Source organism: Manis javanica, chromosome 12, assembly GCF_040802235.1.
Source record: "Manis javanica isolate MJ-LG chromosome 12, MJ_LKY, whole genome shotgun sequence".
Taxonomy (NCBI): domain Eukaryota; kingdom Metazoa; phylum Chordata; class Mammalia; order Pholidota; family Manidae; genus Manis; species Manis javanica.
In genome coordinates, this window is record NC_133167.1 from 47994710 (window position 1) to 48010145 (window position 15436).

Consider the following 15436-nt stretch of genomic DNA (forward strand, 5'->3'; position numbering starts at 1 on the left):
TCCCTTAAGGTCTAGATAACCAGTATGATTGTTTCTTAACTTACTAACTTAACTTTTTTATTTCCACTAGCTAACTGTGATAGTTTTCCCCCCTTTATGCAATAATTTCACCTTTTAATTCCACTTATGAACAGTGTTTCTGACTTAACATAATGACCTAAGAAAAATGCTAGAAAGAAAATAGAGGTAGATTCCCTGCCCTTAAAAGAATTCTCAGTCTAACAGCAGAGACAAGTGTATGAACTAGTAACTATAATACCATCTGATAAGGGACCTTGTAGAATGCCCAGCACAGAGGAAGTACAATCAACTCAGGCTCAGGGAACAGGAAGGGAAATGAAGACCTGGTGCTATGAAGCAGTGTGCCAGGTTTAGGAGCTCCAGTTCTTCAGGCCTTCTGAAGCAAGACATAGAGGAGAAGGGTGACAAGAGTGAAGTCTGAGTAAGAAGGCAGAGGGCAGACTACAGAGATTCCCTTGTATTATGCAAAAGTAGTTCCCTTTTCTACAATAAGCAATGACATCTGTTAGAAGGCAGAAATTTTTTTTAAAAATTTTCCAGAGTCAATATATAGTTCTAAAAGTAAATTTAGGTTATGTTTCATTCCTTAGTCTTAAGAGTTTATTCTATAAAATAGACTCCTTTGTTTATAAATCAGGGTTGGTAGTTAAAATACTAAAAAAAGTAAAACCAAATGAATCATGGTGTGATTGCCACATAACCAGGCAGAACTGAGCCCTTTTATAATGAAACCCAGCTGTTTCTTCAAAGTCCAGGATCATTCTCTTTGTTTTTATTCCTTTCATAATGATGAAGAAAGTATATGTGATGAGATTAGTTTAAATCCAGAGGATGAAAATTTGAGGAAATGGATTATCCTGGTGTATATAACTTTTCTACCAAGTGCTTTATTTTCATTTGAGAAGTTGGGGTAAATACCCACTGCTGGTGGATTTCTGTTCCATCACGTGGATACTAATGCAGGAGGAGGTGGGGATTTCCTCTGACCCTTCTTCCTTGTCTGCTTCTTAACCTCCTGTCTGCGTTCAGACAATTAACAGCAGTTCCTTGCTGGACGCCACTGACCATGCTGACAGAATCCAGCAGCCAGCACTGCTCATGCTGGAGTTAATGCATGTGTTTTGTTAATCAAGGGATAATCAAATTGCAGTTCTATTTCCAGACATTAATTCTTGATTGTTTTCCAGAGAATGAGAAATATTGTTACATAAAATTAATTTGCTTTTAAAATTAATACTGCTGGAACATTAAGGACATTTTCCCAAACAACATGTCCTTTCCTTTTACTAAAACTATATGGATTGTACTATTTTATAGTTTCTATAGATTTGCCCTGCTTCAAGGGATGGTGTGGTTGCATATCAATTTTGCATTTAGATTTTAAAATATTTCCTCTACACTTAGAATTTTTACTTATTAAAAAGAATATCTGGATATCTTTTTCAATTCCTTTACTCAAGCATTTTTATAAGTGCCACAAGAAATCATATTTTCAAGTTTCTCAGAAAAACTTAAACCATGTTGCTTTTGAAATGTAACTGGAAATAAGAAAGCACTTGACAATTTTTACTTAACAAATGCCATTTTTCCTATTTTTAATCTTAGATTTGTGTGAAACTTATTCTTACGAAATTATACATTTCATCTTGCTCAGAATCATAAAGACAATTGGCTCTTCAACTTAGTATTGTTTCTCTTGTGTATGTCTGCAGTGTCTATTAATGCAAGTATAGTCACTCAAATGAAATCCTAAATTGAAAAGTAGTATGTAAGGCATTATATTTCTACTTTAAGACATATGGTAATATTACATATCTACCAGCTCATAAGGTTACTTTTGCTTTTTTTCTGAAATTGATTTAGAAAATATATAATATATGCTACTATAACTTTGACAGTAAATTATATGGGTCTGCTTCTTATCCATTAACATTATCACACATAGAAATAATGTATACTTCAATTTTATGAATGTACACATTGCTCTTTGCATTTATTGTTTCAGCATCTTCAAACCCAGAAGTCATCAAAATAAATTCAATTCCAGATATAGTAACAAATGTGGAAGACTACTACCTTAAAGGCTATAGTATTGGAGCTATTCATCCTGTCATACAATCTGCAGGGCAGCGAAAACCCCTGCCTGCAAGTTACTTATACAGGGCAGTGCTGTCGCGCTTGAAAGTAAGGTAAGCCTGGCACTCAAGAAAAGTCCTACTAAGGAGGCTGTTGAAAGTGACAGTTATCTTTGGCTAAAAGAAAAGAAAATTTGAGCAAAATGATGGGAAATCAGAGATTATTAGGCATTTGGGCTTAAGGCACATTTTCCAGTAGTTGAATTGCCTTTCTCAAAATTCCTCATTGATTTTTGCCCCTTGCAGCCACCCAGGTAGTAGGATGGAAGTAAACAAAGGGAAAGGAAAATAGACTCCAGAAGCTTCTACAGCAACTTCGGCAGATGAGGAAATAGCAATTTGCTACAAGTCTTATCACTGGGCCAAAAGCTGACTGGACTAATAAAGTACACCTTCCCTGGGCATTTTTTTTAACAGTCCTATATTATTTTAATAGTAGTGGCAACAGAAACTGTCTCTACCTTATAAAACTTTCACAGCAGAAAGGCTTTCATGCCAAGTTCTCACAGATTGGATAGACCTCTTATCAGCTTTTTCCCAAAAATAGGATGTAAAAACCAATTGACTTTGGTTCATTTTTTTAACTTTTCTTAGTAGCTGCTTTCCCAAACAATCCTGCAAGGATGTTTGCCAGCCTAGCTTGTAAGTTTGACCAGCCTAGCTTGTAAGTTTGACAGTTTTCAAAATAATGTTGCACCTTCCATTGAAGAATGAAAATAACCAGACCAATGTCCTTGATGAACACATTAAATTTTTTACACAATTCTTCAACTCTATCAAAACCATCTCAAAGACCAGAGAAAAAATTGTTTTATCTTTAGAGTGATGGACTTATCATCAACTGTAACTATGAAAGAGCTAAGCAGAGAAGGAAAAATGAGATAAGAGGAAGAAAGAAGACAGGAAATAGGAAAAAATGAGGGAGCTTCTAAACATTCCAGGTGTGCTTTGAAGGGACACTGTCGGCTGCTGAGTAATTGTCTGCTCACACGTGTCTGAGCAGGTGTGTCCAGGCTTCTGCTTTCACCACGACAGGCAGCCTCGCCAGATACTAACTAGTTCAAGCATTACTAAATAAACATGCCATTTTATCACACAGTAGTAATACTTATGTCCTAATGACAAATTTTATAAACTATGTATAAATTCTTTTTTCTCTTTTAGCGTTACTGCAAATAAACTTAACAGTGCCCTGACAAGGCTAAGAATAAGCAAGGGGTAAAGATCAGAAAAGAAGAAAAAGAGAAAAAAAATGACAGTATTTCTCTGCATTTAAATAGGATATTTTGCCTGTGCTTTTGTACAACAATGAGGTATAACAGTGATGTAAAGTCATTTCTCACAGACTTTATTAGAACAACAGACATGAAATTATTCTTTCATATTATCAGAAATTAAGGACATTTAAATTAATAGAAGTTACTGTGTTTTTCTGGTTTTTTTACTTATGAAGACAACGATTAGGCTTGAAATAACCAAAAGAAAGAAATTACTGCCTAGACCTTATCTTGGGTGGGTTGCTCCCTCACTTTCACATGAGCATATTAGCTGAAAGTCAACAATTGGCTTCCAACGATGAACATATTCTCTGTTTCAGCCCGAAGCACTCAGCAGCACCCAGTGGACAAAGACGCCCAAGGCTTGTGATTGAAGAATGTCCTCTAACTTATGAGACACAAACAAATGACATAGCAAAAGAACTGATAGAAAAGGTACTAAATGTATACATTTTTTCATGTGATATTGACAAATATTTGGTATTTCTTCTTCATCAATTTCCTTGCTTACTTTAAAAAAAACTGGGAGATGGTAGGTGACTTAGTCTACCAGAATTTGAAACATACTGAAGCATATGTACAAATCGTAGAGAGTTTAAACTAGAAAGACAGGTCAATGAAACAGAATGAAAATGCCAGAAATAAAGTTATATACATATAAAAAGTTTCATAGCAAACCTGATGAATAAAATGTTGGAACAGTCATTACTTAATAAGTGCTACTCAGAAAGCAGGCAATTATTCTACAGAAATGGGACTCCACACAACTTAGATGAGATAAAGAGGCCATTTTAAACTATAAAAAATCGAAAAGAAAGTGGAAGAGTAGACATATGCAATTACTGAAGAGACTGAGGAATTTGAGTATATACATATAACTTACATACTAGGAAAGCTAAGCTTAAAAAAAAGTATCAGGGGAAATCTGCAACAAATGTGTCTTATGGGAGCTTCATTTTCAGAATATACAGAAAATTAATACGAATGCATGAAAGTGATGTCCAGTCTTGAACAGACAAAGAGAATCCATGGACAGTGTAATACAAAGAAAACACAAATAATAGATGTTTGGCAAAAGGTTCAACCTAACTAATAAGTTTTAATGTAAATAAAAACTAAGAATTAATACCTCACCAGTGTTAACTGAGAAATCAAATTGAAAGTATTAATTCTAGTGTTGGAAAAGCTTTAAGAAAACATTCATATAGTGCAACTGGCATTGTAATAAAGTAGTAGTCTTTCTGAATATCAATTTGGTAATAAAAATCATGTCTCATTTTATTTTATGACCTAATATTTCAAGATATTAATTGAAAATAAAAAGCCATTTTTCTACAAAGAAATTTTAATCATCAGTGAACAAGGGGCAAAATTCTCAATAATTGGAAAACTGAGAAGGAAGCAATCATATATCAATACAAGGGAATATTTTATGAGCATTAAACATGACAACTATTGATTGCTGAGTTAGAAAAGTCTATAAATAAAACTTAATTAAAACTTCAATGAAAAATTGAACACTATATGTATATTGATTACAACCAAGAGAATTGTGCATACATAAATGTTCTAAATTCACAGGATTTTATGGTGAACAGTTTTCTTTAGGTGCATCAACATATAGGTAAGGTTTTAGGTTTTATTTACATGACCGCAGCTAAAAACCTCAGGCATTTCCTTTCAAGTAAAACTTGTGAAACTTTTTCATAGTTTCTATTGTTCCCAAGCTTTAAAGTACCATATGTGTAAGATTATCTGTGGTTTGTATATAACCAGTTATAGCTGTTAATGATATTTCCCATTTAGGTATAAAGTCACCATTCAATAAGCTTTTTCAGGAACAGTCTTTGAGACTAGATTTTTATAAGCAAAGTACACATACTGTTTACTACTACTATTCTGTGAAATTTCAATTCTTTTTCTGGGAATAAATCCACTCCAGAAAACTTATTTTGAAAACAAAATGTAACTACTAATTTAGTCTTAATAGATCACCATCAGTGCCCTTGTTTTGCATTTGACTTCCTGGACACAGGCCTATTTAAACAGGAAAGTACTGTTATTTCAGCAATTAGAGTAATAGGGTTATTTCATGAAGAGAAAAGCTTCAGGAAACACAGTACATGGAAATATTTGAACATTGCCCCATGTATGAACAAAACCAATAGATGAATGCCAAATGTTGTTTTTGAATAGCTGCCTTATATAAAGACTTGACTGTTGAACAGCTAGATTTTAAGTTGTTTTAACATTACATCAATGTTGGCTCTATTTTTAAAATAATGTTCACAAATGTTTTTCTCAGGATTTTTAAATAAAAATAAAATTTTAAATGTCAATCTTCCAACTTAAAAAAATGGAAAAATATTAATATTTGTTACCAGACTTTTCCAGATGAAACTTTCTAGTAATAGAAAAAACTTTCTGTGCTTTTCCAGCCAGATCAACAATAAGGCCTAGAGAAAACACTGACAATGAAGTCCCCCTTTTCCACCAGCAGAAGGCCAGGCCTCTTACCACCTCCCTGTCCTTTCCCAGGACACCTGATGAAAAGGACAGTTTGTGGTTTTATGCTTAAGACTCCATGCAATGTTACAATCTTGATATATTAATTTAGAGGAGTAAATGGTATTGGGTCAATATAGTCCTTTGTCTGAGGCACACACACCCACACCCTCTCAGAATTCCCCCCTTCCTCACTGGAACAGAGTTACAGTTGCCCCCTTTGATTGGACATGCTTCTCAAGTTTTACCCCAATTCTTCTTGGTCTTTTTCATTCCATTTCATTTCTGACTAAAGATGTTTCTGCATTTGCAACCTCCATCATAACTCTTTTTTTTCCCTCCCAGGTAACATTTAAAACATTTCACTTAAATGTTTAAAATAATGACCATAAAAAGATGCTATTTTTTCATTATACTTCATTAACAAATATTTATAGACACTTGTATAGACATTGTACAAGCAACACCAAGGAACTGCCAGCTTAACACAGGAGAAAGATGATGCAAAGAACAGCGAAATGAAGCAAAACAGAAAGGGAGAAGTGCTGAGCATGAAAGTAACCACTCTTAGCGTCTCAAGTGATCTCGTTGGCATTGTGTCATGTGCCTCTTTAACTGATAGGATTGAATCTAATCAGGTCTGTTTGGCCCAGACAGGAGACAATAACATCAAGATATGAGCAGATCAGAAAGCTTCCTAAGGGTGGTAGTATGAATTGGGCTTATGCATTATATATACACATTTGTCAAGAATGTCTTCTAACATTTCTCTTTATCCACATCAAGCAAACAATGTTGTGTGTTTGATGCTTTTTAATTAATGTCTCTTCCATCTTAATTAAGATGTATTTGATAATGTTATTTCTCAGGATTTCTTAGAATAGTTTATAATTTTGCTTCTCCTGGAGAGACCATTATAAACAGGGATTCAAAAATCTTGCAGTAAAATTATTAATTCTTCCCAAATAGTACATTTTGGAGAAAAATATGATTCCTATTTTCACAATTTCTAAAGCATATTAGTTCTGTTTGAAGAAATCATAACAATGATGTGATAAAGTCTTTGGAGAAGGTGCTGTATTAGAGGTTATTCATTTGTTTGTGAATGGTTCTTTAGTGAGTGGTCAATACTCCTTCTAGTGAATTTCCATGGTCAGCCTAAAGGTTAATTGATAAAGGAATCAATGTAAATGAAGTTTACATTTTGTTCTACAATCTCTTTTTAAACCTCAGATTAATGTAGCTGCTAAAAGAGGAATGAAATTTGTTGGATTCATATCGCAGCAATATCCACCACTTAAATTCTGCAATGGAGCCAACCATGATGGAGATACAGAATCAACAGCTCCCGTGAGACACAGTTCAGATGAAAGCTGTAGAAGCTGGCATGAAGGAACAGTAAGTGGGCGATCATCTGAAAGTGGCGTTGAGGAAGAGCTTCATCATGAAAGTGCACAGTGTCAAACGGAGCGAGCTGGCAGCCCCAAGTCCTCGACATCAAGAAAGGGAGAAGGTAATAGAGGAGATGAATAGAAATGTAATTTTTCTTAATTTAACTTTAGCAAAAATAAGTTTTTGAGGTTTTCTTTTTAGAAATGTGAAACAAAGTAAATTTCTAAAGATTAGAAATACTGAATAAACCAATATAAACTTGCCTTGAGATTTTTAAATTATTGCATCCAGAAATAAGGTAGGACAGTTTTCCAAACAGTTGATCCTGTTTAGAGGAGTAAATGATATTGCATCAACATAGTCCTTTGTCTGAGGTACGCACATAATGAAACTCTGCGCTGAAAATTGGTTCCTACTTGGTCATTCACTAACTCCCTGTAAAACGGAGGCTGTGCACATGTACCAAAAAAGTTGTTCTGATTTATGTTGTCCTTACAAACAGCATGTGGGAATTTTAGTTTTAGCCTTTCCCATTTCATGGATGATTTTCACCACTGAAGTTAATTGGCTTTCTTTGATCATTAATTACAAAATGAAGAATGCACATAATGATGAAACAATTAATATAACAATCATCCCTGAATCCTAAAATAACTTTAAACAATAGTTTTATTCTTCTTTGCCAAGTAACAAGTCTTCCCAAGAAATTGAGAGGATTTTTTCATGTATTTTGGACTGTTCAAAGCTTTCTAGTACCTTTATGGGCATCCTTTAAAAAGGGCTATTAAAGAAAATTAGAGGCTATGTATACCACAGAGTTAAGAGCTCTGGAGTCAGACTGCTTCCATTTCTTTATAGAAGAGGTTTTGTTGTGAGAAATAGATAGGTATCTACAAATGCTCAGCCCAGTGCCTGGCACAGGATAGACTATTAATTTAGCTACTATTAACTGCATATTTTTTTAAACTGCAGAACATTGCATATCATTTAGGGATACACGTATATTAAAAGAATAAAAGTCAAAGAGAGGCTCAAGGTGGTGGCGTAAGAAGGGTGTGGAAATCTCCTCCCAAAACCATATATTTTTTTGAAAATACAACAAGTACAACTACGCCTAACAGAGAGACCAGAAGATACAGTACAATAGCCAGACTACATCTACATCTGCAAGAACTCAGTATCTCATGAAAAGGGTAAGATACAAAGCCATGACTCTGGGAGAACTGAGCACTCCCCCCACCCACCCCAGCTCTCCAGTGGGAGGAAAGGAGTCAGAGTGGGGAGGGAGTAGAAGCACAGGACTGCTAAATACCCAGCCCTACTAATCTGCACCAGGAGCAGAGACACACACTGCATGGTGTGCTGGATATTAGAGAAACGGAAAAGTAAAATCTGCGAGCAGGTCCCTGCAGCCAGCTCCCCTGGGACAAAAGAAAAGCAGATGTTTTTTGAAAGTCTTAAAGGGACAGGGGCTTCACAGCAGGATTCACAGCTGTGAATCCTGAGGAACTTCAGGCACCCCAACACCCTGGGTGGCAAAAATGCTCTGAAGCCCCTTATGGCGATAAGCAGGCTGCCAGTTGTTCCCCCCGGCCGGCACAGTCCTGCCACAGTGACAGAGCAGCCGGAGAGTGGCTGCACCCACAGCAGTCGCCCAGAGTCTGCTCCCCACGCACAGCCACCTGGGCCAGACCCAGAGGCTACCACTGGTGCACAGCTACCCAGCACAGACAGAGGAAGCCAGGGCAAGGCACGAAGGGTCACCATTCTCACAGGAGAACACACCCGGCATGCCTACCACACCCTGCAGGGCTCTCGGCTATCCTGAGGGCTGCCCCACCCACAGCAGACCAGGGGATTAACCCAGAGGCTCCTCCCAGTGTGTGGGTAACCAACATAGGCAGCAGAGAAGGGCAAGGCAACCAGCAAGCAGGAAGGGACTTTGTTCTCCCAGCTGACACATGCACCACCTGCCAGTGACCACCACTGTCACCATGAAAAGGCAGAAGAATCTGGACCAGTCAAGAATCACCTGAACAACCCCAGAGAGAGGGCCTGGGGAGATAGATATAACCAATCTTCCTGAAAAAGAATTCAAAATAAAAGTCATAACCAAGCTGATGGAACTGCAGAGAAATATGCAAGAGCTAAGGGATGAAGTCAGGAGGGAGATAACGGAAATGAAACAATCTCTGGAAGGACTTAAGAACTGACTGGATGAGGTGCAAGAGACTGCTAATGGAATAGAAATTAGAGAACAGGAATACAGAGAAGCTGAGGCAGAGAGAGATGAAAGGATCTCAAGGAATGAAAAAATATTAAGAGAACTGTGTGACCAATCCAAATGGATCAATATACACATTATGGGGGTACCAGAAGAAGAAGAGAGACAAAAAGGGATAGAAAGTGTCTTTGAAGAAATAATTGCTGAAAACTTTCCCAAACTGGGGGAGGAAATAGTCTCTCAGACCATGGAAGCCCACAGAACTCCCAACACAAGGGACCCAAGGAGGACAACACCAAGACATATAATAATTAAAATGGCAAAGATCAAAGACAAGGACAGAGTATGAAAGGCAGCCAGAAAGAGAAAAAAGATCACCTATGAAGCAAAACCCATCAAGCTATCATCAGACTTTTCAACAGAAACCTTACAGGCCAGAAGAGAACGGCATGACATATTTAATGCAATGAAACAGAAGGGCCTTGAACCAAGAATACTGTATCCAGCATGATTATCATTTAAATATGAAGGAGGGATTAAACGATTTCCAGACAAGCAACAGTTGAGGGAATTTGCCTCCAACAAACCACCTCTACAGGGTACTTTAAAGGAAATGCTCTAGATGGAAGCACTCCTAAGGCTAAATAGATGTCACCAGAGAAAATAAAATCACACCAAAGAAAGCAGACCAATCAAATACTAACTTAAGTCAAAAAATAAAACCAACTATTCACAAAAGCAGTCAAAGGAAACACAAAAGAGTACTGAATAAAACACCTGACATATAAAGAATGGAGGAGGAAGAATAAGAAGGGAGAGAAATAAAGAATCATCACACTGTGTTTATAATAGCTTAAGAAGAGAGTTAAGTTAGACAGTTAGATAGTAAAGAAGCTACCCTTGAACCTTTGGTAACCATGAATCTAAAGCCTGCAATGGCAGTAAGTACATATCTTTCGATAGTCACCCTAAATGTAAATGGAATGAATGCTCCAATCAAAAGACACAGAGTAATAGAATGGATAAAAAAGCAAGACCCATCTACATGCTGCTTACAAGAGATTCACCTCAAACCTAAAGACATACCCAGACTAAAAGTGAAGGGATGTAAAAAGATATTTAATGCAATAAACAGGGAGGAAAAAGCAGGTGTTGCAGTACTTGTATCAGACAAAATGGAATTCAAAACAAAGAAAGTAACAAGAGATAAAGAGGACATTACATAATGATAAAGGGGCCAGTCCAAAAGAGGATATAACCATTATAAAAATATATGGACCCAACCCAGGAGCACCAACATATGTGAAACAAATACTAACAGAATTAAAGGACAAAATAGAATTCAATGCATTCATTTTAGGAGACTTCAACACCACTCTCTCCAAACGACAGATCAACCAGGCAGAAAATAAGTAAGGACACAGAGGCACTGAACAACACACTAGAACAGATGGACCAAACAGACATCTACAGAACTCTACACCCAAAAGCAGCAAGATACACATTCTTCTCAAGTGCACATGGAACATTCTCCAGAATACACCACATATGAGGCCACAAAAAGAGCCTCTGTAAATTCAAAAAGATTGAAATCCTACCAACCAACTTCTCAGACCACAAAGTTATAAAACTAGAAATAAATTGTACAAAGAAAACACAAAGGCTCACAAACACATGGAGGCTTAACAACATGCTCCTAAATAATCAATGGATCAATGATCAAATTAAAACAGATCAAGCAATATATGGAGACAAATGACAACAACAGCACAAATCCCCAACTTCTGTGTGATGCAGCTAAGGTAGTTCTAAGAGGAAAGTATACAGCAATCCAGGCCTATTTAAAGAAGGAAAAACAATCCCAAATGAACAGTCTAAAGTCACAATTATTGAAATTGCAAAAAGAAGAACAAATGAGGCCCAAAGTCAGCAGAAGGAGGGACATAATAAAGATCAGGTAAGAAATAAATAAAATTGAGAAGAATACAACAATAGAAAAAAATCAATGAAACCAAGTGCTTATTCTTTGAGAAAATAAACAAAATAGATAAATCCCTAGCCAGATTTATTAAGAGAAAAAGAGAATCTACACACTTGAACAGAATCAGAAGTGAGAAAGTAAAACTCACAATGGATGCCACAGAAATACAAAGAATTATTGCAGAATACTATGAAAATCTATATGCTAACAAGCTGGAAAACCTAGAAGAAATGGACAACTTCCTAGAAAAATACAACCTTCCAAGACTGACAAAGGAAGAAACAGAAAATCTAAACATTCTGATTACCAGCAATGAAATTGAAGTGGTAATCAAAAAACTACCCAAGAACAAAACCCCCAGACCAGATGGATTCACCGCTGAATTTTATCAGACATACAGAGAAGATATAATACCCATCCTCTTTAAAGTTTTCCAAAAAAATAGAAGAGGAATTCCAAACTCATTCTATGAAGCCAGCATCATTCTAATACCAAAACCAGGCAAAGATCCCACCGAAAAAGAATATTACAGACCAATATCCCTGAGGAACATAGATACAAAAATACTCAACAAAATATTAACAAACTGAATTCAAAAATACATCAAGAGGATCATACACCATGATCAAGTGGGATTCATCTCAGGGACACAAGGATGGTACAACATTTGAAAAACCATCAACATCATCCACCACACCAAAAAAAAGAAGGACAAAAACCATATGATCATCTCCATAGATGCTGAAAAAACATTTGACAAAATTCAACATCCATTCATGATAAAAACTCTGAACAAAATGGGTATAGAGGGCAAGTAACTCAACATAATAAAGGCCATATATGACAAACCCATAGCCAACATCATACTGAACAGCGGGAAGCTGAAAGCTTTTCCTCTAAGATCGGGAACAAGACAGGGATGCCCACTCTCCCCACTGTTACTCAACATAGTACTGGAGGTCTTAAGCCACGGCAATTAGACAAAACAAAGAAATACAAGGAATCCAGATTGGTAAAGAAGAAGTTAAACTGTCACTGTTTGCAGATGACATGATATTGTACACAAAAACCCTGAAGACTCCACTCCAAAACTACTAGAACTGATATCGGAATACAGCAAAGTTGCAGGATACAAAATTAACACACAGAAATCTGTTGCTTTCCTGTACACTAACGATAAACGAGCAGAAAGAGAAATCAGGAAAACAACTCCATTTACAATGTCATCAAAAAGAATAAAATACCTAGGAATAATCCTAACCAAGGAAGTGAAAGACCTATACCCCGAAAACTACAAGACACTCTTAAGAGAAACTAAAGAGGACACTAACAAATGGAACCTCATCCCATGCTCTTGGCTAGGAAGAATTAACATTGTCAAAATGACCATCCCGGCTAAAGCAATCTACAGATTCAATGCAGTCCCTACCAAAATACCAACAGCATTCTTCAGTGGACTGGAACAAATAGTTCAAAAATTCATTTGGAACCACAAGAGACCCCGAATAGCCAAAGCAATCCTGACAAGGAAGAATAAAGCAGGCGGGATCTCACTTCCCAACTTCAAGCTCTACTGCAAAGCCACAGTAATCAAGACAATTTGGTACTATCACAAGAACAGACCCACAAACCAGTGGAACAGAATAGAGAGTCCAGATATTAACCTAAACATACATGGTCAATTAATATATGATAAAGGAGCCACGGACATACAATGGGGAAATGACAGCCTCTTCAACAGCTGGTGTTGGCAAAACTGGACAGCTACATGTAAGAATGAAAGTGATTGTCTAACCCCATACACAAAAGTAAATTCGAAATGGATCAAAAACCTCAATGTGAGTCATGAAACCATAAAACTCTAAGAAAAAAATCATAGGCAAAAATCTCTTGGTTATAAACATGAGCAACTTCTTCACGAACATATCTCCCTGGGAAAGGGAAACAAAAGCAAAAATGAACAAGTGGGACTATATCAAGCTGAAAAGCTTCTGTACACCAAAGAATACCATCAATAGAACAAAAAGGCAGCCTACAGAATGGGAGAATATATTCATAAATGACAGATCTGATAAAGGGTTGACATCCAAAATATATAAAGAGTTCATGCACCTGAACAAACAAAAAGCAAATAATCCAATTAAACAATGGGCACAGGATCTGAACAGACACTTCAAAGAAGAAATTCAGATGGCCAACAGGTACATGAAAAGATGCTCTACATCACTAATCATCAGAGAAATGCAAATTAAAACCCTAATGAGATATCACCTCACACCAGTAAGGATCGCCACCATCCAAAAGACAAAGAGCAACAAATGTTGGTGAGGTTGTGGAGAAAGGGGAACCCTCCTACACTGCTGGTGGGAATGTAAACTAGTTCAACCATTGTGGAAAGCAGTATGGAGGTTCCTCAAGAAGCTCAGAATAGAAATACCATTGGACCTAATAATTCCTCTCCTAGGAATTTACCCTAAGAATGCAGCAGCCCAGTTTGAAAAAGACATATGCACCCCTATGTTGATCACAGCACTATTTACAATAGCCAAGAACTGGAAGAAACCTAAGTGTCCATCAGTAGATGAATGGATAAAAAAGAGGTGGTACATATACATAATGGAATATTATTCAGCCATAAGAAGAAAACAAATCCTACCATTTGCAACAACATGGATGGAGCTAGAGGGTATTTTGCTCAGTGAAATAAGCCAGGCGGAAAAAGACAAGTATCAAATGATTTCACTCATCTGTGGAGTATAACAAAGAAAAAAACTGGTGGAACAAAACAGCAGCAGACTCACAGAACCCAAGAATGAACTAACAGTTACCAAAGGGAAAGGGACTGGGGAGGGTGGGTGGGAGGGGAGGGATAAGGGGGAAAAATAAAAGGGGCCTTACTATTGGCAGACATAATGTGGGGGTGGATGGCATGGGGAGGGCTGTACAACACAGAAAAGACAAGTAGTGATTCTATAGCATCTTACTTCGCTGATGGGTAGTGACTGTAATGGGGTATGTGGGGGAGGGCTGGATGATGAGGGGAAAATAAAAATAATAATAAATAAATAATAAAATAAAGAATAAAAGTTTGCATGAGAATGGTAAATACAGAATTCATTATTTCTGAAGAATAGAATTAGGGAAGACTGTATACTCAACTGCATCCATTTCTCATTTCCTTGGAAAAGGTCTGAAACAAATATAGCAATATGAAGGTGAGTGGTAGGTAATTTTATTATTCTCTGATTGTGTGCTTGCAATAGCTCATAATTTTAAAAAATGATTTTAAGAATTGTTTCAATAAAATTAGTTTTCCCCTTTTTTCTCCCTTTTGAACGCCTATCCTCAGATATTAAGTTGTACATATTCTTCAATGTCTTCGATGATGAATCAACCTGTTGGACCTATCAGGAAGGCATCCTGTCAATGAAAGTAACAAGAAAAGGAGCTGTCATTAGTACCCTTGATGCCGATTGGCTGGAGTTAACTACATTTTATTATAAACAAGGCCTGTCTTTAATTGATTCTTTTGTGTGCTGGGAAACATCTAAAGGTAAGTTTTATATTATAATATATTAATATCTAAAGAATTTGACCTTGCATCAGAGGTGGTGGAAATGTCTTCTTTGTCTCTCAAGTTCTGTGGTTAAAAGGACAGATAATATTCTTAAGGAAATAAATTTCAATTATTATACAGCTATGTAGCTTTAATTCAAAAGCTTAACAATCCTGTGTGGTAGAATTACAGCATGATGTTTGCTGTTGGGTTTTAAACTGTCAGGAACAGACAGACAGCTGTGTGATCAACTAGTAGGATTTTTCACGTAAGATGTACTACAACCTCACTGGAGGCTGATGATGGCATTTGACAATTGCTATCCAAATATATTATACTATTCCA

The 15436-nt window shown here is 36.6% G+C and overlaps 1 protein-coding gene across 1 annotated transcript in view; it reads left to right on the forward strand.

Moving 5' to 3' along the window:
- The window catches only part of RFTN2 (raftlin family member 2), a 65209-nt gene that overhangs the window by 19546 nt on the left and 30227 nt on the right, over positions 1-15436 (forward strand). The window contains exons 2-5 of the mRNA XM_017659352.3: positions 2027-2210; positions 3754-3868; positions 7172-7451; positions 14885-15088. Coding sequence (XP_017514841.1) covers positions 2027-2210; positions 3754-3868; positions 7172-7451; positions 14885-15088 — 783 coding nt within the window. The remainder of the gene's footprint in view (positions 1-2026; positions 2211-3753; positions 3869-7171; positions 7452-14884; positions 15089-15436) is intronic.